Source organism: Bombina bombina, chromosome 5 (genome assembly GCF_027579735.1).
Source record: "Bombina bombina isolate aBomBom1 chromosome 5, aBomBom1.pri, whole genome shotgun sequence".
In the NCBI taxonomy this organism is placed as follows: domain Eukaryota; kingdom Metazoa; phylum Chordata; class Amphibia; order Anura; family Bombinatoridae; genus Bombina; species Bombina bombina.
In genome coordinates, this window is record NC_069503.1 from 985,347,982 (window position 1) to 985,372,885 (window position 24,904).

A 24,904-nucleotide genomic window follows, 5' to 3' on the forward strand; every position below is an offset into this window, starting at 1 on the left:
CTATGTGTTTATGAGAACCCAGGTACCTGCTGAATGTACCGTGGGCCAGGATTTCTAGTGCACCTGTCTAGACCTTTTCCCTGAATCTCATGTTTCTTCAGAGACATTTTGGCTCTATACATGCAGCTGTACATTTCAAGTGAGCTACGAATTCTTCTGGTGTGACTCCGACAGTGGAGTAAGTGGTTTGAGGAGTGTGCTATTGGAGTGCAATGGAAGTTATGCCTATACGATAGGTGAATATACGATGCAAATTCGATTCCTGTCTACAGCCACTCACAGTCCCTGGTGACGCTATACCACTCCCACTATTGCTGACGTCACACGCCAAGTAATCATCACAGGTGCTTGCAAGCTGAAGACAAGTGGAAACAACAAAAACCGGAGGACTTAAGCTAAGTATATGCCGTATATGCTGTGTTTTTCAACTGAATTGCTACACTTGCTAGAGACTCTTTATCCAGCAATACTAATTGCGGCACATTTATTTGCCTTAAGAGGAGATTCCCTGGTACATACAAAGAGTAAAAAAAGCGCTTTTTGATACAAAATATAGTTCACCTCTGTTTGGATTGCAGCCATATGTATCACATGTATTTTGCCTACTTATCATAAATGTCCTATAAACATTAGATTTTTGTACAATTCGCTATAAACATAAGTTTCTTGGTTAACCCCTTACTGTTTATGATGTCTTTTTGTGATCTATAGTATAGGGAAAGAATTAGGTCTCAGTGCACTTTAAATGTTTTAGATTTTGCTGTCTCTAGTGGTGACTGAAATTGACAGATAAGATATCGCTATATACTTAAATGTGTTTTTGGGAACTTATTATTAATAAATTTTTGAAAGTCTTTTATGTGTGCCTTTTATTCCCTTGCTGTTCTAGGGTAATCTCATATACCCTGGTATTTTTTCTATCTTGACTATATATTTTATAAAGAAGAGTTCACTTATCCCTCTCACAAGAGTTCCATTTCTGGGAACTCTGATAGACTCGGTAGACATGAAATTTTTTATGACGGAGGTCAGAAAATCAAAGATCCTTAACCACACTGCCGAGCACTTAATTCCTTCCTCGGCCGTCAGTGGCTCATGTATGGAGGTAATTGGACTAATGGTAGCGGCAATGGACATAGTTCTGTTTGCTCGCTTGCATCTCAGACCACTGCAACTATGCATGCTCAGACAGTGGAATGGGGACTATGCAAATTTATCTCCTCAGATAAATCTGGATCAAGAGACCAGAGAACATCTCTTCTTTGGTGGTTGTCACAGGATCATCTGTCCCAGGAATGTTTTTTTTTGGATTGCAGCCATATGTATCACATGTATTTTGCCTACTTATCATAAATGTCCTATAAACATTAGATTTTTGTACAATTCGCTATAAACATAAGTTTCTTGGTTAACCCCTTACTGTTTATGATGTCTTTTTGTGATCTATAGTATAGGGAAAGAATTAGGTCTCAGTGCACTTTAAATGTTTTAGATTTTGCTGTCTCTAGTGGTGACTGAAATTGACAGATAAGATATCGCTATATACTTAAATGTGTTTTTGGGAACTTATTATTAATAAATTTTTGAAAGTCTTTTATGTGTGCCTTTTATTCCCTTGCTGTTCTAGGGTAATCTCATATACCCTGGTATTTTTTCTATCTTGACTATATATTTTATAAAGAAGAGTTCACTTATCCCTCTCACAAGAGTTCCATTTCTGGGAACTCTGATAGACTCGGTAGACATGAAATTTTTTATGACGGAGGTCAGAAAATCAAAGATCTTAACCACCTGCCGAGCACTTAATTCCATTCCTCGGCCGTCAGTGGCTCAGTGTATGGAGGTAATTGGACTAATGGTAGCGGCAATGGACATAGTTCTGTTTGCTCGCTTGCATCTCAGACCACTGCAACTATGCATGCTCAGACAGTGGAATGGGGACTATGCAAATTTATCTCCTCAGATAAATCTGGATCAAGAGACCAGAGACTCTCTTCTTTGGTGGTTGTCACAGGATCATCTGTCCCAGGGAATGTTTTTCCGCAGGCCAGCATGGGTCATAGTGACGACGGACGCCAGCCTATTGGGCTGGGGTGCAGTCTGGAATTCCCTGAAGGCACAGGGTGTGTGGACTCAGGAGGAGGCTCTCCTTCCAATAAATATTCTAGAACTGAGAGCGATATTCAAAGCGCTTTAGGTGTGGCCTCAGCTGGCTTCGACCAAATTCATAAGATTCCAGTCGGACAATATCACGACTGTAGCATATATCAATCATCAATGGGGAACAGTTCTCTAGCGATGATAGAGGTTTCCAAAATAATTTGATGGGCAGAGACTCACTCTTGCCATCTATCAGCAATCTATATCCCAGGAGTGGAGAACTGGGAAGCGGATTTTCTAAGTCGACAGACTTTTCATCCGGGGGAGTGGGAGCTCCTTCCGGAGGTTTTTGCACAATTGATTCATCAATGGGGCACACCAGAATTGGATCTGATGGCATCTCGTCAGAATTCCAAACTTCCTTGTTACGGGTCCAGATCGAGGGATCTCCAAGCAGTACTGATAGATGCTCTAGCAGTACCTTGGTCGTTCAACCTGGCTTATGTGTTTCCTCCTTTTCCTCTCCTTCCTCATCTGATTGCCAGAATCAAACAGGAGAGGGCTTCGGTAATTTTGATAGCACCTGCATGGCCACGCAGGACTAGATATGCAGACCTGGTGGAAATATCATCTCTGCCACCATGGAAACTGCCACTGAGACAGGACCTTCTCATTCAAGGTCCGTTCCAGCATCCAAATCTAGTTTCTCTGCGGCTGACTGCCTGGAGATTGAATGCTTGATTGAGTCGGTCATAGATACCTTGATTCAGGCTCGAAAGCCTGTCACTAGGAAAATTTACCATAAGATATGGCGTAAATATCTTTATTGGTGCGAATCCAAAGGCTACTCATGGAGTAAGATCAGGATTCCTAGGATTTTGTCCTTTCTCCAAGAAGGATTGGAGAAGGGGTTATCAGCTAGTTCCTTAAAGGGAAAGATATCTGCTTTATCAATTTTACTGCACAAGCGTCTGGCTGATGTTCCAGACGTTTCAGTCGTTTTGTCAGGCTTTGGTTAGAAGTAAGCCTGTGTTTAAACCTGTTGCTCCGCCATGGAGTTTGAATTTAGTTCTTAAAGTTCTTCAAGGGGTTCCGTTTGAACCTATGCATTCCATAGATATTAAGCTTCTATCTTGGAAAGTTCTGTTTTTAGTTGCTATCTCTTCGTCTTGAAGAGTTTCTGAACTATCTGCATTGCAATGCGACTCGCCTTATCTTGTTTTCCATTCTGATAAGGTGGTTTTGCATACCAAACCTGGATTCCTTCCTAAGGTTGTTTCTAATAAGAATATTAATCAGGAAATTGTTGTTACTTCTCTGTGTCCTAACCCTTCTTCTAAGAAGGAGCGTCTGTTGCATAACTTGGACGTGGTTCGTGCTTTGAAGTTTTACTTGCAAGCGACCAAAGATTTCTGTCAAACATCTTCTCTTCTATTCTGGAAAATGTAGAGGTCAAAAAGCTACGGCTACTTCTCTTTCTTTTTGGCTGAAAAGCATCATCCGTTTGGCATACGAGACTGCTGGACAACAGCCTCTTGAAAGGATTACAGCTCACTCTACTAGAGCCGTGGCTTCCACATGGGCTTTTAAAAAACGATGCTTCTGTTGAACAGATTTGTAATGCTGCGACTTGGTCTTCCCTTCATACTTTTTCCAAATTTTACAAATTTGATATTTTTGCTTCTTCGGAGGCTGTTTTTGGGAGAAAAGTTCTTCAAGCAGTGGTGCCTTCTGTTTAGGTATCTGTCTTGTCCCCCCCGTTCATCCGTGTCCTGTAGCTTTGGTATTGTATCCCACAAGTAAAGGATGAATCCGTGGACTCGTCGTATCTTATAGAAGAAAAGTAAATTTATGCTTACCTGATAAATTGATTTCTTCTATGATACGACGAGTCCACGGCCCGCCCTGTCATTTTAAGACCGATTATATTTTTTGATTTAAAACTTCAGTCACCTCTGCACCTTTTAGTTTCTCCTTTTTCTTCCTATACCTTCGGTCGAATGACTGGGGGGTGGAGTCAAGGGAGGAGCTATATAGACAGCTCTGCTGTGGTGCTCTTTGCCACTTCCTGTTAGCAGGAGGATAATATCCCACAAGTAAAGGATGAATCCGTGGACTCGTCGTATCATAGAAGAAATCAATTTATCAGGTAAGCATGAATTTACTTTTTCTTTAATACAGGTATACCCCGCTCATACAGCGGGTTAGGGACCGGAGCTCCGCTGTAAAGTGAAAACCGCCTTAAAGTGAAACAAGGCAGTTTTGGCTTTCTTTTCACTTGCCAGTGTGTTTAAAAACTTAAAAACATGTTTTAACTAACTTATATTAGGTGTACAATAGCGCTATGTTTAGTTTAACACTCGCACAGCACAGTATTCAATAAATACTGTACCTGTAAAATAGTGACAATCACTGTAGTACAATTTGCCAGAGTATAGCACTGAGACACAGATTGCACTGTAATGCTGTAGACAGAGTGAACTAAGCATAATAAAATGGTGGCAGTCACTTTTCTTGCAATATCACGAAGATTACAGCACTGTTTTAAAATCCTTGGAGGTTGAACTTCAGCTCCACAAAGCGCTGTATTAGCGAAGCGCTGTAAAGTGAAGCGCTGTAAAGTGAGGTATACCTGTACTAAAATACCTCAAAAACTGCTATACCAATTTAGTTAAAATTCCTCTTAGGTACGGATTACCTGTTACTACTTAAATATAAATTTATTAGCCAAATTTGTTGTTACAGTCCATAGTAACAAAGCTTGGGAAATTCTTATGATATTGGGATTACATAGGTACAATGTATTATTATTTGCAGTGATCCGTTATTTATTTTTAGACTGTGATACACTTCTTGATATTTTATGCTGGGGCCTTGGCCGATGTTTTCTTCGTTGTGACAGTAGGCACTGGATTTTACTGGCTCGTCTTATTCAAGGTAACTATCCATGTATTTTTTCCACAAATAAATATATAGAGATTTTTTTTTATAGTGTGTAAATGGTTACATTTGTAGACATTTAAGTTCAACAACTCCACTGTTGTTAATTATCTAAAAGTGAAAAATGTAGTGTTTTTATAATGTGCTCAAAGAATCATACTAATCCAACAATGGACTTATTGTCAATAAATCCAAATTATCTTGCCAAGTGCATTTTTTTTTTTTTTTTTTAATTTATTTGAAAACATTCTAATATGATTTGAAAATCCCATGATACCTGTTTATTGCTTTCAAATGCATTTATGGCACAAAAATTACCGCTTTACCTTGCATAGGTACAAAGTCAAAGAACACTTTTATTGGACATTTGTAAAAGGTTGTGTAACTTTAAAAGGGGCAAAAAATTTATATTTCTTTCCTAAGATATTACTAGTGGGAATATCACTCCTGGCCAGCAGGAGGAGGTAAAGAGCACTACAGCAAAGCTGCTATATATGTCACTTCCCTTAACCATAATCCCCAGTCATTCTCTTTGCCGTGCAAGGAGGAGGTGAAGTTTTGGTGTCTGATCTACAATCAAGATTTTTTATTTTATAGCAGAGTAGGTTTGCTATGATCTTTCTTAAGGGTCTAGCCTTAGCCCATGTCAGTCTCTTCAGTAGGGCAGTGGTGGCTTTTAAGCAATTGGGAACTTGTGGGGTACAATCTGCGTTTTCCCAAAACATTTTGCTGCCCTATTTAGATAGCCTGAGTAAGTTTACTCACGGCTAGATTTAGAGTTTTGTCGGTAACAACCCGCATAGCTAACGCTGGCTTTTTTCTGGCCGCACCTTTAAAATAACTCTGGTATTGAGAGTCCACAGAATGGCTGCGTTAGGCTCCAAAAAAGGAGTGTAGAGCATATTTAACGCAACTTCAACTCTCTATACCAGAGTTGCTTTCGGACGCGGCCAGCCTCAAAAACGTGCTCGTGCACGATTCCCCCATAGGAAACAATGGGGCTGTTTGAGCTGAAAAAAACCCAACACCTGCAAAAACGCCGTGTTCAGCTCCTAACGCAGCCCCATTGTTTGCTATGGGGAAACACTTCCTACGTCTGCACCTAACACCCTAACATGTACCCCGAGTCTATACACCCCTAACCTTACACTTATTAACCCCTAATCTGCCGCCCCCGCTATCGCTGACCCCTGCATATTATTTTTAACCCCTAATCTGCTGCCCCTAACACCGCCGACCCCTATATTATATTTATTAACCCCTAATCTGCCCCCCACAACGTCGCCTCCACTTATTAACCCCTAATCTGCCGACCGCACCGCTATTATAATAAAGTTATTAACCCCTAATCCGCCTCACTAACCCTATAATAAATAGTATTAACCCCTAATCTGCCCTCCCTCCCTAACATCGCCGACACCTAACTTTAAACATTAACCCCTAATCTGCCGACTGGAGCTCACCGCTATTCTAATAAATGTATTAACCCCTAAAGCTAAGTCTAACACTAACACCCCCCTAAGTTAAATATAATTTTAATCTAACGAAATTAATTAACGCTTATTAAATAAATTATTCCTATTTAAAGCTAAATACTTACCTGTAAAATAAATCCTAATATAGCTACAATATAAATTATAATTATATTGTAGCTATTTTAGGATTTATATTTATTTTACAGGTAACTTTGTATTTATTTTAACCAGGTACAATAGCTATTAAATAGTTAAGAACTATTTAATAGCTAAAATAGTTAAAATAATTACAAATTTACCTGTAAAATAAATCCTAACCTAAGTTACAATTAAACCTAACACTACACTATCAATAAATAAATTAAATTAAATACCTATTATTATCTACAATGAAACCTAACACTACACTATCAATAAATAAATTAAATACAATTCCTACAAATAAATACAATTAAATAAACTAACTAAAGTACAAAAAATAAAAAAGAACTGTTACAAAAAATAAAAAAATATTTACAAACATTAGAAAAATATTACAACAATTTTAAACTAATTACACCTACTCTAAGCCCCCTAATAAAATAACAAAGCCCCCCAAAATAAAAAAATGCCCTACCCTATTCTAAATTACAAAAGTTAAAAGCTCTTTTACCTTACCAGCCCTGAACAGGGCCCTTTGCGGGGCATGCCCCAAGAAATTCAGCTCTTTTGCCTGTAAAAAAAACCATACAATACCCCCCCCCCCAACATTACAACCCACCACCCACATACCCCTAATCTAACCCAAACCCCCCTTAAATAAACCTAACACTAAGCCCCTGAAGATCTTCCTACCTTATCTTCACCATACCAGGTTCACCGATCGATCCAGAAGAGCTCCTCCGATGTCCTGATCCAAGCCCAAGCAGGGGGCTGAAGAGGTCCATGATCCGGCTGAAGTCATCATCCAAGCGGGAGCTGAAGAGGTCCATGATCCGGCTGAAGTCTTCTATCAACGGCATCTTCAATCTTCTTTCTTCCGGATCCATCTTGCAGACCTCTGACGCGGAACATCCTGCTGGCCCGACGGACTACCGACGAATGAAGGCTCCTTTAAGGGACGTCATCCAAGATGGCGTCCCTCGAATTCCGATTGGCTGATAGGATTCTATCAGCCAATCGGAATTAAGGTAGGAAAATTCTGATTGGCTGATGGAATCAGCCAATCAGAATCAAGTTCAATCCGATTGGCTGATCCAATCAGATTGAGCTCGCATTCTATTGGCTGTTCCGATCAGCCAATAGAATGCGAGCTCAATCTGATTGGCTGATCGGATCGGCCAATCGGATTGAACTTGATTCTGATTGGCTGATTCCATCAGCCAATCAGAATTTTCCTACCTTAATTCCGATTGGCTGATAGAATCCTATCAGCCAATCGGAATTCGAGGAACGCCATCTTGGATGACGTCCCTTAAAGGAGCCTTCATTCGTCGGTAGTCCGTCGGGCCAGCAGGTTGTTCCGCGTCGGAGGTCTGCAAGATGGATCCGGAAGAAAGAAGATTGAAGATGCCGTTGATAGAAGACTTCAGCCAGATCATGGACCTCTTCAGCTCCCGCTTGGATGATGACTTCAGCCGGATCATGGACCTCTTCAGCTCCCGCTTGGATGATGACTTCAGCCGGATCATGGACCTCTTCAGCCCCCTGCTTGGGCTTGGATCAGGACATCGGAGGAGCTCTTCTGGATCGATCGGTAAACCTGGTATGGTGAAGATAAGGTAGGAAGATCCTCAGGGGCTTAGTGTTAGGTTTATTTAAGGGGGGTTTGGGTTAGATTAGGGGTATGTGGGTGGTGGGTTGTAATGTTGGGGGGGGTATTGTATGGTTTTTTTTTTTACAGGCAAAAGAGCTGAATTTCTTGGGGCATGCCCCGCAAAGGGCCCTGTTCAGGGCTGGTAAGGTAAAAAAGCTTTGAACTTTAGTAATTTAGAATAGGGTAGGGCATTTTTTTATTTTGGGGGTCTTTGTTATTTTATTAGGGGGCTTAGAGTAGGTGTAATTAGTTTAAAATTGTTGTAATATTTTTCTGATGTTTGTAAATATTTTTTTATTTTTTGTAACTTAGTTCTTTTTTATATTTTGTACTTTAGTTAGTTTATTTAATTGCATTTATTTGTAGATATTGTATTTAATTAATGTATTGATAGTGTAGTGTTAGGTTTAATTGTAGGTATTTTATTTAATTAATTTATTGATAGTGTAGTGTTAGGTTTAATTGTAACTTAGGTTAGGATTTATTTTACAGGTAATTTTGTAATTATTTTAACTATTTTAGCTATTGTACCTGGTTAAAATAAATACAAAGTTACCTGTAAAATAAATATAAATCCTAAAATAGCTATAATATAAATATAATTTATATTGTAGCTATATTAGGATTTATTTTACAGGTAAGTATTTAGCTTTAAATAGGAATAATTTATTTAATAAGAGTTAATTAATTTCGTTAGATTAAAATTATATTTAATTTAGGGGGGTGTTAGTGTTAGGGTTAGACTTAGCTTTAGGGGTTAATAAATTTATTAGAATAGCGGTGAGCTCCAGTCGGCAGATTAGGGGTTAATGTTTGAAGTTAGGTGTCGGCGATGTTAGGGAGGGCAGATTAGGGGTTAATACTATTTATTATATGGTTAGTGAGGCGGATTAGGGGTTAATAACTTTATTATAATAGCGGTGCGGTCCGGTCGGCAGATTAGGGGTTAATAAGTGGAGGCGACGTTGTGGGGGGCAGATTAGGGGTTAATAAATATAATATAGGGGTCGGCGGTGTTAGGGACAGCAGATTAGGGGTACATAAGGATAACGTAAGTAGCGGCGCTTTGCGGTCAGCAGATTAGGGGTTAATAAGTGTAGGCAGGTGGAGGCGACGTTGAGGGGGGCAGATTAGGTGTTAATAAATATAATATAGGGGTCGGCGGTGTTAGGGGCAGCAGATTAGGGGTACATAAGTATAACGTAGGTGGCGGTCGGCAGATTAGGGGTTAAAAATATTTAATCGAATGGCGGTGATGTGGGGGAACCTCGGTTTAGGGGTACATAGGTAGTTTATGGGTGTTAGTGTACTTTAGAGCACAGTAGTTAAGAGCTTTATAAACCGGCGTTAGCCCAGAAAGCTCTTAACTACTGACTTTTTTCTGCGGCTGGAGTTTTGTCGTTAGTATTCTAACGCTCACTTCAGCCACGACTCTAAATACCGGAGTTAGAAAGATCCCATTGAAAAGATAGGATACGCAATTGAAGTAAGGGGATCTGCGGTATGGAAAAGTCGGGGCTGAAAAGTGAGTGTTAGACCCTTTCCTGACTGACTCCAAATACCGGCGGTAGCCTAAAACCAGCGTTAGGAGCCTCTAACGCTGGTTTTCACGGCTACCGCCAAACTCCAAATCTAGGCCTCAGTCTTTCTGTATTTCCACAGGTACATGTGAGTGATGGCATCCTCTCAAACCAGGTGAGCTTTCCTGCTGCTGGACAGATAAATATTAAGGTAAGTGCCCGTTTTATTTTTCTATGTAGCAGAGAAAAATTTTACACTTTTTCAGCTGAAACGCTGCAGGGGGACGTTTTTTTATTATTCCTGTCAGGGTGCAGGTTTTTATGGCAGTTTTTGCAGGCACTATTAGTGTGAGGAGTTATTTATTTTATTGATGGCTCAGTGAGGATCTGTTTTTAGTAACGGATTATGTTCTTTTTTGGGGGGTTTTATTGTTTGTTTTTAAGCCTGTTTTTCAAGAAAGTTGTTTTTAAAAAAAAAAAAAAAAAAAGCTTTTTTGTCAGCTGTAGGACCGCCCCTTTTAGGGAGGTTCTGATTCTGTGATGTTAGAGTTTTTTGGCGCTTTTCTTCACTTCCTGTAAGAGTGAGGTGCGCATATTTCAGATGGCTCTGCTGTTTAGAAGGCTTCTAACTGTTTTTGCTTCTCTGGAAATCTGGATTGTAAACGGGATGGTTTTTTTCCTCAGTTTGCTGTGGGTTGCAGGACAGGTAGGGCACCTCAGTAATTCTGCTGAGGTGTAGAGTGTTTCCTGGGGTATGAAATTAAAAGAAACATTTTTTTAAGAACGTTTTTTGGTCCTGTATTATATCCTTTGCTAAAAGATTAAAAAAAAAAAAAAAGATTAAATTTCCATCTAAAGGGGAGGAGAGTCCACGGCTTCATTCATTACTGTTGGGAATTAAGAACCTAGCCACCAGGAGGAGACAGACAACCCAGACAAAGGCTTAAATACCTCCCCCACTTCCCTCATCCCCCAATCATTCTTTGCCTTTCGTCACAGGAGGACGGCAGAGAAGTGACGAAGATCGGAGTAGTCTCTTATGGGGGGTAGTACTCTTCAGAATGGGACTGGAGTTTTAAGTAGTCCTGTCAGCCTCTCAGTGAAAACCTTGGTGAAAGTTAGAGTCCGGAGATGCAGGGAGAGTCTTTCTGCGAACCCATCCCGACTCATATTAACAGCTCCACAAGCAATCAGCGTTGACGAGTTTCGTTGCCTGCTTTTTACACTCGTGTCCATGTCAGGAGCGAGGCTACTAACCTGTCACACTTGAAGGGCCGTGTTTCTGTTCCACAGCGTAGATTCTGGTAAGATTGTTTCATTTTTATTACATAATGATAACATGGAAGACAGGGTCACAGTGTCACGCCTTTTATCTTTAAAGAACCAAGGGTTAATATTCCTGGAAAGATGATTATTGAACAGGGGGGTTATACATGATATTGTTTATTGTGTCATTGCTGTGGTATGTTCGAGATGAGGCTCTGGCAATGTGTGGAACTTTCAGGTGACTTATGGGAGTATGGCGCGGCCCTTTTCTTTTAAAAGATACGATGAGTCCACGGATTTCATCCTTACTTGTGGGATATCGCCTCCTGGTCAGAAGGAGGAGTTAAAGAGCACCACAGCAGAGCTGTATATATAGCTCCTCCCTTCCCTCCCACTTCAGTCATTCTCTTTGCCTGTGCTAGTGATAAGAAGAGGTAAAGTGAGATGTTAGTTTAGATTCTTCAATCAAGAGTTTATTATTTTTAAAATGGTCCCAGTGAGTGCTATTTTACTATAGGGTGTAGCCGTATTCCTTGTCGGCCTCTAGAGTAGAGCTACAGGTGGCTTTAAAGCAATGGGAACTGGTGGGACTTAACCCTCACTGCACCTCCCATATTAGTGCTGCCCTTCTGGTGATGATGGTCTTAGCAGATATTAACTAAGGCCTTTCTGTGTCCACAGAACTACAGGAGGGAGAAGACCTCTTGATCCTGTGAGACGTGTCATGCTGTCGCTCAGCATAGAGGTAAGTGCAGTCTTTATTTTTCTGGGCCACTTGCTATCTCAGAAATGGCTGTACATTTATCTGTTACGGGAAACATAGGTTCTTTGAGAAGGGCTTTCCTGGTTAACAGAGTGTGGGGTTGTCATGTGGCATGTCAAAAAACACTATAGTTTAATATTTTCACATGTACCATCAAGTCTGAACTTTATATAATGGACTGTTACTGTGTGGGCTCTCTACAGGTCACTGCCTAATGTGTACTGGGGACAGACGCTGGGGATTTGTTACCGGAGACTCCGGTTTATGGCTGGGTGTTTCTCCTGTTAAGTGTAGTCAGTCCACGGGTCATCATTACTTCTGGGATATTAACTCCTCCCCAACAGGAAGTGCAAGAGGATCACCCAAGCAGAGCTGCTATATAGCTCCTCCCCTCTACGTCACACCCAGTCATTCTCTTGCACCCAACTAATAGATAGGATGTGTGAGAGGACTGTGGTGATTATACTTAGTTTTTATATCTTCAATCAAAAGTTTGTTATTTTAAAACAGCACCGGAGTGTACCGATATAATGTAAGTTCAGCCTTAAATGCAGTAGTAGCAACTGGTATCAGACTGTTATGTATATATGTTTACACTTCAGTATTCTGGGGAATGGCACTTCACTGGGATAATACTATATGCATATAACTTTTAGCCTAACTTGCAGTGGGAACGTCTAGCAGCAGGCTGTGTAATGACATTTCATATTATTTGATTTTAAACGTTTTGCTGGCATGTTAAATCGTTTAATTATCTGAGGTACTGGGTGAAAAATTGTTTTGGGCACTGTTTTTCCACTTGGCTGTCGTTTATTTTATTTTAAGACAGTTTACTGAACTTCCCTCACTGCTGTGTGTGAGGGGGAGAGGCATATTTTGGCGCTTTTGCTACGCATCAGAAATTCAGTCACAAGTCTGTTTCTCTCCCTGCATGATCCGGATCGTCTCTACAGAGCTCAAGGGTCTTCAAAAATTATTTTGAGGGAGGTAATCACTCACAGCAGACCTGTGAGATTGTGCTTTGACTGTGATAAAAAACGTTTATATTTTGTACATTTTTTTCTGCTATTAAGGGTTAGTTATCCATTGCTAATGGGGGCAATCCTTTGCTAAATTTATGCCTTTACCGGGAAAAATTTGGTTTTTATAATTTCTCCGGTTCATTGTTATTCAACTGTCATAGTTTTTTTTTTCTGTGCTTCTTAAAGGCACAGTGCGTTTTTCATATTACTTGTAATTTGAGTGAAAAGTATTTCCAAGCTTGCTAGTTTAATTGCTAGTTTGTTAAACATGTCGGAATATCTCTGTGCTATATGTGCAAAAGCCATGGTGGAGCCCAATAGAAATTTATGTACTAATTGCATTGATACTACTTTAAATAAAAGTCAATCTGTACAAATTGAACATCATTCACCAAACAACGAGGGGGAAGTTATGCCGACTAACTTGCCTCACGTGTCAGTACCTGCATCTCCCGCTCGGGAGGTGCGTGATATTGTAACGCCGGGTACTTCAGGGCGGCCATTACAAATCACACTACAGGACATGGCTAATGTTATGACTGAAGTTTTGTCTAAATTACCAGAACTTAGAGGTAAGCGAGATCACTCTGGGGTGAGAACAGAGTGCGCTGATAATAATAGGGCCATGTCAGATACTGCGTCACAATTTGCAGAACATGAGGACGGAGAGCTTCAATCTGCAGGTGACTGATCTGATCCAAATAGAGTGGATTCAGACATTTCAAATTTTAAGTTTAAACTAGAAAACCTCCGTGTACTGCTAGGGGAGGTATTAGCGGCTCTGAATGATTGTAACACCGTTGCAATCCCAGAGAAATTATGTAGGCTGGATAGATACTATGCAGTACCAGCGAGTACTGACGTATTTCCTATACCTAAGAGGCTTACAGAGATAATTACTAAGGAGTGGGATAGGCCCGGTGTACCCTTTTCCCCCCCTCCTGTATTTAGAAAAATGTTTCCAATAGACGCCACCACACGGGACTTATGGCAGATGGTCCCTAAGGTGGAGGGAGCAGTTTCTACTCTAGCTAAGCGTACCACTATCCCGGTGGAGGATAGCTGTGCCTTTTCAGATCCAATGGATAAAAAATTAGAGGGTTACCTTAAGAAAATGTTTGTTCAACAAGGTTTTATATTGCAACCCCTTGCATGTATTGCGTCTGTCACGGCTGCGGCCGCATTTTGGTCCGAGTCTCTGGAAGAGACTCTTGACTCAATAACTATAGATGAGATTTCAAATAAGCTTAAAACCCTTAAGCTAGCTAATTCATTTATTTCAGATGCCGTAGTACATTTAACTAAACTTACGGCTAAGAATTCCGGATTCGCCATTCAGGCACGTAGAGCACTGTGGCTAAAATCCTGGTCAGCTGATGTTACTTCTAAATCTAAATTACTTAACATACCTTTCAAAGGGCAGACCTTATTCGGGCCCGGTTTGAAAGAAATTATCGCTGACATTACAGGAGGTAAAGGCCATGCCCTGCCTCAAGACAGAGCCAAACCTAGGGCTAGACAGTCTAATTTTCGTGCCTTTCGTAACTTCAAGGCAGGAGCAGCATCAACTTCCTCTGCACCAAAACAGGAAGGAGCTGTTGCTCGCTACAGACAAGGCTGGAAACCTAACCAGTCCTGGAACAAGGGCAAGCAGGCCAGAAAACCTGCTGCTGCCCCTAAGACAGCATGAATTGAGGGCCCCCGATCCGGGAACGGATCTAGTGGGGGGCAGACTTTCTCTCTTCGCCCAGGCTTGGGCAAGAGATGTCCAGGATCCCTGGGCGTTAGAGATCATATCTCAGGGATATCTTCTGGACTTCAAAATCTCTCCCCCAAAAGGGAGATTTCATCTTTCAAGGTTGTCAACAAACCAAATAAAGAAAGAGGCGTTTCTACGCTGTGTACAAGATCTTTTGCTAATGGGAGTGATCCACCCGGTTCCGCGGTCGGAGCACGGAGAGGGTTTTTCCTCAAATCTGTTTGTGGTTCCCAAGAAAGAAGGAACCTTCAGACCAATCTTGGATTTAAAGATCTTAAATTCCTAAGAGTTCCATCGTTCAAAATGGAAACTATTCGGACAATCTTACCCATGATCCAAAAGGGTCAGTACATGACCACAGTGGATTTAAAGGACGCTTACCTTCACATACCGATTCACAAAGATCATTACCGGTATCTAAGGTTTGCCTTCCTCGACAGGCATTACCAGTTTGTAGCTCTTCCATTCGGATTGGCTACGGCTCCAAGAATCTTCACAAAGGTTCTGGGCGCTCTTCTGGCGGTACTAAGACCGCGAGGAATTTCGGTGGCTCCGTACCTAGACGACATTCTGATACAAGCGTCAAGCTTTCAAACTGCCAAGTCTCATACAGAGTTAGTACTGGCATTTCTAAGGTCGCATGGGTGGAAGGTGAACGAAGAGAAAAGTTCTCTCTTTCCACTCACAAGAGTTCCCTTCTTGGGGACTCTTATAGATTCTGTAGAAATGAAGATCTACCTGACAGAAGACAGTTTAACAAAGCTTCAAAATGCTTGCCGTGTCCTTCATTCCATTCAACACCCGTCAGTGGCTCAATGCATGGAGGTAATCGGCTTAATGGTAGCGGCAATGGACATAGTACCCTTTGCACGCCTACATCTCAGAACGCTGCAATTGTGCATGCTAAGTCAGTGGAATGGGGATTACTCAGATTTGTCCCCTACTCTGAATCTGGATCAAGAGACCAGAAATTCTCTTCTATGGTGGCTTTCTCGGCCACATCTGTCCAGGGGGATGCCATTCAGCAGACCAGATTGGACAATTGTAACAACAGACGCCAGCCTACTAGGTTGGGGCGCTGTCTGGAATTCCCTGAAGGCTCAGGGATCATGGACTCAGGAGGAGAGTCTCCTTCCAATAAACATTCTGGAATTGAGAGCAGTTCTCAATGCCCTTCTGGCTTGGCCTCAGTTAACAACTCGGGGGTTCATCAGGTTTCAGTCGGACAACATCACGACTGTAGCTTACATCAACCATCAAGGAGGGACAAGAAGCTCCCTAGCGATGATGGAAGTATCAAAGATAATTCGCTGGGCAGAGTCTCACTCTTGCCACCTGTCAGCGATCCACATTCCTGGAGTGGAGAACTGGGAGGCGGATTTCCTAAGTCGTCAGACTTTTCATCCGGGGGAGTGGGAACTTCATCCGGAGGTCTTTGCCCAAATACTTCGACTTTGGGGCAAACCAGAGATAGATCTCATGGCGTCTCGCCAGAACGCCAAGCTTCCTTGTTACGGGTCCAGGTCCAGGGACCCGGGAGCCGTCCTGGTAGATGCTTTGACAGCACCTTGGACCTTCGGGATGGCCTATGTGTTTCCACCCTTCCCGATGCTTCCTCGATTGATTGCCAGGATCAAACAGGAGAGAGCATCGGTGATTCTAATAGCGCCTGCGTGGCCACGCAGGACCTGGTATGCAGATCTAGTGGACATGTCATCCTGTCCACCTTGGTCTCTGCCTCTGAGACAGGACCTTCTAATTCAGGGTCCTTTCAAACATCAAAATCTAATTTCTCTGAAGCTGACTGCTTGGAAATTGAACGCTTGATTTTATCAAAGCGTGGATTTTCGGAGTCAGTAATTGATACCTTAATACAGGCTAGGAAACCTGTTACCAGAAAGATTTACCATAAAATATGGCGTAAATACATTGGTGCGAATCCAAGAGTTACTCATGGAGTAAGGTTAGGATTCCTAGGATATTGTCTTTTCTACAAGAGGGTTTAGAAAAGGGTTTATCTGCTAGTTCCTTAAAGGGACAGATCTCAGCTCTGTCCATTCTTTTACACAAACGTCTGTCAGAAGTTCCAGACGTTCAGGCTTTTTGCCAGGCTTTGGCCAGGATTAAGCCTGTGTTTAAAACTGTTGCTCCACCATGGAGCTTAAATTTAGTTCTTAACGTTTTACAGGGTGTTCCGTTTGAACCCCTTCATTCCATTGATATTAAATTGTTATCTTGGAAAGTTCTGTTTTTAATGGCTATTTCCTCGGCTCGAAGAGTCTGAGTTATCGGCCTTACATTGTGATTCTCCTTATCTGATTTTTCATTCAGACAAGGTAGTTCTGCGTACTAAACCTGGGTTCTTACCTAAGGTAGTCACTAATAGGAATATCAATCAGGAGATTGTTGTCCCATCATTGTGTCCTAACCCTTCTTCAAAGAAGGAACGACTTCTACACAATCTGGATGTAGTTCGTGCCCTGAAATTTTATTTACAGGCAACTAAAGATTTTCGCCAAACTTCTTCCCTGTTTGTCGTTTATTCTGGACAGAGGAGAGGTCAAAAAGCTTCTGCTACCTCTCTCTCTTTTTGGCTTCGTAGCATAATACGTTTAGCCTATGAGACTGCTGGACAGCAGCCTCCTGAAAGAATTACAGCTCATTCTACTAGAGCTGTGGCTTCCACTTGGGCCTTTAAGAATGAGGCATCTGTTGAACAGATTTGCAAGGCTGCAACTTGGTCTTCTCTTCATACTTTTTCCAAATTTTACAAATTTGACACTTTTGCTTCTTCGGAGGCTGTTTTTGGGAGAAAGGTTCTTCAGGCAGTGGTCCCTTCCGTATAAAGATCCTGCCTGTCCCTCCCGTCATCCGTGTACTTTAGCTTTGGTATTGGTATCCCAGAAGTAATGATGACCCGTGGACTGACTACACTTAACAGGAGAAAACATAATTTATGCTTACCTGATAAATTCCTTTCTCCTGTAGTGTAGTCAGTCCACGGCCCGCCCTGTTTTTTATGGCAGGTCTAAATTTTTAAATTATACTCCAGTCACCACTGCAACCTATAGTTTCTCCTTTCTCGTTTGGTTTTCGGTCGAATGACTGGGTGTGACGTAGAGGGGAGGAGCTATATAGCAGCTCTGCTTGGGTGATCCTCTTGCACTTCCTGTTGGGGAGGAGTTAATATCCCAGAAGTAATGATGACCCGTGGACTGACTACACTACAGGAGAAAGGAATTTATCAGGTAAGCATAAATTATGTTTTTTTGTGGCACTTTGTCAGACTTTTAGTTGTGACAAACACATGTCTGTTACGGCTGGCTAAAACTATGCAGGGCTATGGCGCTCTTTCACGGATGGCTTAGGTGACGCCCAGGAAGGCCAGGGCTTCCTTTGGCACGCTGGGGCTTGGAAATTAGCCGCGCAGCGTACATTTACTTCCGGAAAGCCCCGACTGTCTGTAGGAGCTATCGCTAGTGATGCCACGACCTCATGTTTGCGAACTAAGCAGGCGGTCTTGGGCGTTGTAGGATCGATCCGGACTTGTGCCTGAGAGTTGTCGGTGGACCGTGGGGGGGGGGGGGGGGGGCAGGTAGGCGCCTCAACACAGCTGTTGAGGCGAGGTGCTGCTTGATTACTTGTTAGAAGTCGTCTAGCTGATTTGCACTAAAAACAAAACAGATTGTTAGACTGTTCATTTCTTAAAGGCACAGTATTTTGTCAGAATCCTATGTACTGACAAAGTATTTAGTTTGTACTGTTATGCACTGTACATTTTGGCCATAGCTTGTGAAACTATATCATTTAAAGGGACAAGACCAATTTTTTGCTTGCCTTTCTGTTATCATGGATTCAGATGATATTAAGACTGTAACATGTTCCATGTGTTTGGATGCCACTGTAGAACCTCCTGTTCCTTTTTGCCCTTCATGCATTGAGAGGGCTTTACACTATAGAGACCAAATTGTGTTTGACAAATCTTTGCCTAAGGCGGATGCTTCTCAAGAGTCTACGGAAGAGATGCAGAGTATGCCGCAGCTTTCTCCCCAAGCGTCACAGCCCCTAACGCCCGCTCAAGCGGGACCATGTATTTCGCCAATTTCTGCTGCATTTACGTTAAAGGACATAGCTGCAGTGATGTCCTCTACTCTTTCTGATGCGTTATCTACCCTTTCCATATCGCACGGCAAGCGTACAAGAAGGGACAATTATGTGGTCAATGCAGCCTCTGATACTAGTATGGCGATTGCGGAAGTACCCTCCCTGGGTTCTGAGTTGGAGGGTACGGAGGTCCTATCCGAAGGTGAACTTTCTGACTCAGGAAGTGCTTTGCCCCTGACTGATTCTGAAGTGGTTTCTTTCAGGCTTAAGCTTGAACACCTTCGCTTATTACTGAGGGAGGTGTTGGTTACTCTGGATGATTGTGACTCAATAGTGCTTCCTCCCAGAGAAATAGAGTAAATTAGACAGATACTTGGAAGTTCCGTCTTACTCAGATGTCTTTCCAGTCCCAAAAAGGACTTCAGAGATTATTGCAAAAGAGTGGGAGAGACCAGGCATTCCCTTCTCTCCTTCTCCCGTTTTTAAAAAGATGTGTCCTGTAGCCGACGCTATTAGGGATTCTTGGCAGACGGTCCCTAAAGTAGAGGGAGCTATCTCTACCCTGGCCAAAAGAACTACTATTCCCATTGAGGATAGTTGTGCTTTCAAGGACCCTATGTATAAGAAGTTAGAGGGTCTCCTTAAGAAAATTTACGTTCACCAGGGATTTCTATTGCAGCCAGCGGCTTGCATTGTTACAGTCACCAGTGCGGCTGCTTATTGGTTTGATGCTCTGGAAGAGTCTCTTAAGACTGAGACTCCTTTGGAAGAGATACAGGATAGGATTAAAGCTCTTAAGTTAGCTAACCTGTTTATTATGGTTGCTTCTCTGCAGATTACTAAATTGGCGGCTAAGAGTTCGGGCTTTGCCATCTTAACACGCAGGGCCTTATGGCTGAAGTCTTGGTCTGCGGATGTGTCATCAAAGTCTAAGCTGTTGGCTATTCCTTACAAGGGGAAGACCCTGTTCGGGCCTGACTTGAAGAAAATAATTTCTGACATCACAGGAGGCAAGGGTCATCTCCTCCCTCAGGATAAAAAGTCCAAACAAAGAAGTTGACAGAGTAATTTTCGTTCCTTTCGAAATTTCAATGGAGTTCCCCCTTCCTCTTCCTCTAAACAGGAAGGGAACTATTCACAAACAAAGTCCACTTGGAGACCCAACCAGTCTTGAAACAAGGGCAAGCAATCCAAGAAGCTGCTGCTTCCAAGTCAGCATGAAGGGCCGGCCCCCGATCCGGGACCGGATCTAGTAGGGGGCAGACTCTCTCTCTTCGTCCAGGCTTGGATAAGAGATGTTCAAGATCCCTGGACACTAGAAATTGTGTCTCAGGGATATCAGTTTGAGTTCAGAAACTCTTCCCCCAGAGGAAGGTTTCTTCTTTCTCGATTATCTGCAGACCAGATAAAAGGAGAGGCGTTCTTACGTTTTGTAGGAGACCTCTCTTCCATGGGAGTAATATGTCCCGTTCCAATACAGGGACAGGGGTTTTATTCAAATCTCTTTGTGGTTCCCAAAAAAGAGGGAATGTTCCGACCTATTTTGGACTTCAAAAGTCTAAACAAGTTTCTCAGAGCTCCATCCTTCAAAATAGAAACTATTCGTACCATTCTTCTATTGATTCAGGAGGGTCAATTTATGACTACCGTGGATCTAAAGGATGCATATCTTCATGTTCCTATCTACAGAGATCTTTACAAGTTCCTGAGGTTTGCCTTTCTGGACAAACATTTTCAGTTTGTGGCTCTTCCTTTCGGTCTGGCCACGGCACCCAGAATTTTCATAAAGGTTCTAGGGTCTCTGCTGGCGGTTCTAAGACCGCGGGGCATTGCAGTGGCGCCTTATCTGGTCGATATTCTGATCCAGGCGTCATCTTATCACCTAGCAAAGTCTCATACCGACATTGTGCTATCCTTCCTGAGGACTCATGGGTGGAAGGTAAATCTGGAAAAGAGTTTGCTAGTTCCACAGACAAGGGTTCCTTTCTTGGGAACTCTAATCGACTCTCTATCCATGAAAATCTTTTTCACGGATGTCAGAAAGTTAAAGATTCTGAATACATGCCGAGCCCTTCAGACCAATCCTCGGCCGTCAGTGGCTCAGTGCATGGAGGTAATTGGATTGATGGTAGCGGCAATGGACATCATTCCGTTTGCTTGGTTTCATCTCAGACCTCTGCAACTGAGCATGCTCAGACAGTGGAATGGAGATTATACAAATTTGTCTCCTCAACTAAATCTAGATCAGGAGACAAGGGACTCTCTTCTATGCTGGTTGTCGCTGGATCATCTATCCCAGGGGACATGCTTCCGCAGACCCTCATGGGTGATAGTGACAATGGACGCCATCCTGATAGGATGTTGAGCAGTCTGGAACTCCCTGAGGGCTCAGGGTGTATGGACTCGAGCAGAGTCTCTACTTCCCATCAATATCCTAGAGTTGAGAGCAATATTCAATGCGCTTCGGGTTTGGCCTCAGTTGGCTTCGGCCGATTCATCAGATTCCAGTCGGACAACATTACGACTATAGCTTACGCCAATCATCAGGGAGGAACAAGGAGTTCCTTAGCGATGACAGAAGTAGCCAAGATAATACAGTGGGTGGAGTCTCACTCTTGTTATCTGTCGGCGATCCACATACCAGGAGTGAAAAACTGGGAAGCGGATTTTCTTTGCAGACACATTTCATCCGGGAGAATGGGAACTCCATCCGGAGGTGTTTTCCAACCTGATTCTCAGATGGGGCAGGCCGGAGTTGGATCTCATGGCATCTCGTCAGAATGCCAAGCTTCCGAGATAAATTTTTAGTTCTGGATCTGTTAATAGAGAAACGGCTCCTGCTCAGAGAGAGCCGGTGTCAACAGGCAGGTAGGAACCTCAGCAAAGCAGCTGAGGTGTAGAGGTGATCTGCAGTATTGTTTAGGTTTACTGTCCTCTCTGCATATAAAAAATAAAAAAGTTACGATTTAAAATTTAAAGTGACAGTAATGTTTTTTTCTGTTTTAATTTTTATTAAAAAATTTGAACTTTTTATTTGATATTTGGATCCATTGTGAGTCAGAATGGACCACGAAGAGGCTTTTCAAAATGTCAGTGTTCTTTGTGTTTTGATGCCAATGTGGAACCACCAATCCCTTTCTGTTCCTCATGTATTGAGAGAACTTTAAATTAAAGGGATAGACTTTTTTTCTGAGCCAATATTTTCTAAGGAGGATGCTGTTCAGGAGTCTAATGACAATGTTCAATATATGCCACAACTTTCTCCTCAAGCGTCCCAAACTTTACCGCCCACACATACAGTGCCCTGCGCTTCCTCTCTAACTCCTCGTGGAGTTACGTTGCAAGACATCACTTCCCTCATGTCTTCTGCAGTTTCTGATGCATTGTCTGTCTTTCTCATGTTGCAGGGAAAGCGTAAGAGGAAAAACAAACATTCAGTAAGCGAGGTTTCTGACGCAGTAGTTGCTATTTCTAATGCCCCCTCCCAGAAGCCTGAGGAGGAGGATACTTCGGTAGCATCTGAAGGTGAAATTTCAGATTCTGACAGTGTAATTCCTCTTACGGACACTGAAGTTTTATCTTTCAGGTTTAAGCTAGAACACCTCCGTCTGTTGCTCAAGAAGGTTTTAGCTACATTGGACGACAGCGACACCATGGTCGCAGTTAATCCTAAAAAATCCAGTAAGCTAAACAAATATTTTGATGTACCTGCCTCGGTGGAGGTTTTTCCTGTACCAGAACGAGCTACTGAGATTATTGCTAAGGAATGGGAGAGACCGGGTATCCCTTTTTCTCCATCCCTTATATTTAAAAAGATGTTTCCCATAGCGGACTCTATCAAAGAGTCTTGGCAAACAATACCCAAGGTGGAAGGGGCAATTTCCACTATGGCCAAGAGGATTACCATCCCCATAGAGAATAGTTGTGCCTTTAAGGATACTATGGACAAAAAATTAGAGGGGTTACTCAAGAAGATGTATGTACACCAGGGTTTACAATGGCAACCTGCAGTGTGCATTGCTACAGTCACTAGTGCGGCGGCATATTGGTTTGATGCGTTGTCTGATGCTATTAGGACAGACACTCACCTTGATGAGATCCAGGATAGGATAAAAGCCCTTAAATTGGCTAATTCCGTTATTACTGATGCTTCCCTACAAGTTATCAAACTGAGAGCAAGATTTCAGGCTTTGCCGTTTTAGCCCGCAGAGCTTTGTGGTTAAAACCTTGGTCTGCGGATGTATCATCTAAGTCTAAAGTTTTAGCGATTCTGTAAAGACCTTGTTTGGACTGGGTTTGACGGAAATAATCTCTGATATTACGGGAGGAAAGGGTCATCTCCTCCCTCAGGATAAGAAAAACAAACAATAGGGACATCAGAGTAATTTTCGTTCCTTTCGAAATTTCAAGGGAAATTCTTCCTCTTCCAAGCAAGAACAGTCCAAACCTTCCTGGAGTGTTTTATTGCTTTTAAAATAAATTCTTTTTAATCACAATAGACTTTACACAGATTTTTATATTTTTAGAGTCACAATAATCTGAAGCATAGATTATATTTGTGACCGTTATATATGCATACTGTTGAACCGAACAGTCTAATTCTCTGCTCAAGACCTACCTGTGGCATTAAGCCAGTATAACGCAGTGAAAGCTGTTCACTAAGCACGGAGGAGTCTGGAGAGTATGAGGAATAGTTTGCTGGGCGACTATAAGAGCTCAGAAGGCATTTGTAGCACTTATCAAGTGCCTTACATCTTGTAAGTACATTATATTTGAGTGCGGGCTGTTATTGACATCACTGACTCTGCACTATGGTGGCGCCTTTTTTTGTTTTCTTTTGACATTGTAGAACTTTACACCAACAAATTTCTTGAAGAAGCAGCAGGCCACGAATCTCTTCCCCATCAAAACTGTGGGACATCACTATCGCGCCTGGGACAGGCATTTCCTTTATTTGGGATAAGTGACTTAATATATGATCATCACTTATATTTATATATATACTATATTTTGTATATATTTGTACTCTGTACATCACAATTGTACTGCACTTACATTTTAATGATTTTAGATGAAGCACCAATCACTATCAATTTTAGTAATTGAGTGACACATACTATATGATTGCTACATACCAACAATTATAATTGTATGTGGATTGATATTTAACACTTTTGTCACGAGTAGGCGCATCCAATTGTTTTATATATGTCAAACCTTCCTGGAGACCCAATCAGTCTTGGAACAAGGGAAAACAATCCAAGAAACCTGCTATGGATTCAAAATCAGCATGAAGGGACTGCCCCCAATCCGGGACCGGATCTTGTGGGGGGCAGGCTTTCCTTCTTCACCCAGGAGTGGGTTTGAGATGTTCTGGATCCCTGGGCAGTAGACATTGTGTCCCAGGGATACAAACTAGAGTTCAAGAATTTTCCTCCCAGAGGCAGGTTTCTGCTTTCAAGATTATCTGTAGACCAGACAAAAAGAGAGGCGTTCTTACATTGTGTACGGGACCTCTCCGACCTGGGAGTGATAGTTCCTGTTCCGATGCAGGAACGGGGTCTGGGGTTTTATTCCAATCGGTTCGTGGTTCCCAAAATGGGGGAAACCTTCAGACCAATTTTAGACCTCAAAAGTCTAAACAAATTCATCAAAGTACCGTCCTTCAAGATGGAAACTATACGTTCCATTCTTCCGTTGATCCAAGAGGGTCAATTTATGACTACCGTGGATTTAAAGGACGCGTACCTGCATGTTCCCAGTCACAGGGATCATCACAAATTTCTAAGGTTTGCCTTTCTAGACAAACACTTCCAATTCGTGGCTCTTCCTTTCGGCCTTGCCACAGCTCCCAGAATTTTCTCAAAGGTTCTGGGATCTCTGTTAGCGGTGCACCGATTACGGGGCATTGCAGTGGCGCCTTATCTGGTTGACATCCTGGTCCAGGCGCCATCATTTCAACAAGCAAGAGCCCACACGGAAATTATATCTTTCCTGCGATCTCATGGATGGAAGGTGTATTTGGAAAAGAGCTCCTTAGTTCCAAATACAAGGGTAACCTTCTTGGGAACCATAATAGATTCCCTATCAATGAAAATCTTTTTGACAGATGCCAGGAAATCACAGATTTTCGATTCTTGTCTAGAGCTTCAGTCCTCTC

At 42.2% G+C, this 24,904-nt stretch overlaps 1 protein-coding gene across 1 annotated transcript in view; it reads left to right on the forward strand.

Moving 5' to 3' along the window:
• Window positions 1-24,904, forward strand: part of TMEM67 (transmembrane protein 67) — a 297,637-nt gene that overhangs the window by 76,680 nt on the left and 196,053 nt on the right. Inside the window, 1 exon segment of the mRNA XM_053715910.1 lies at window positions 4,939-5,037. Coding sequence (XP_053571885.1) covers window positions 4,939-5,037 — 99 coding nt within the window.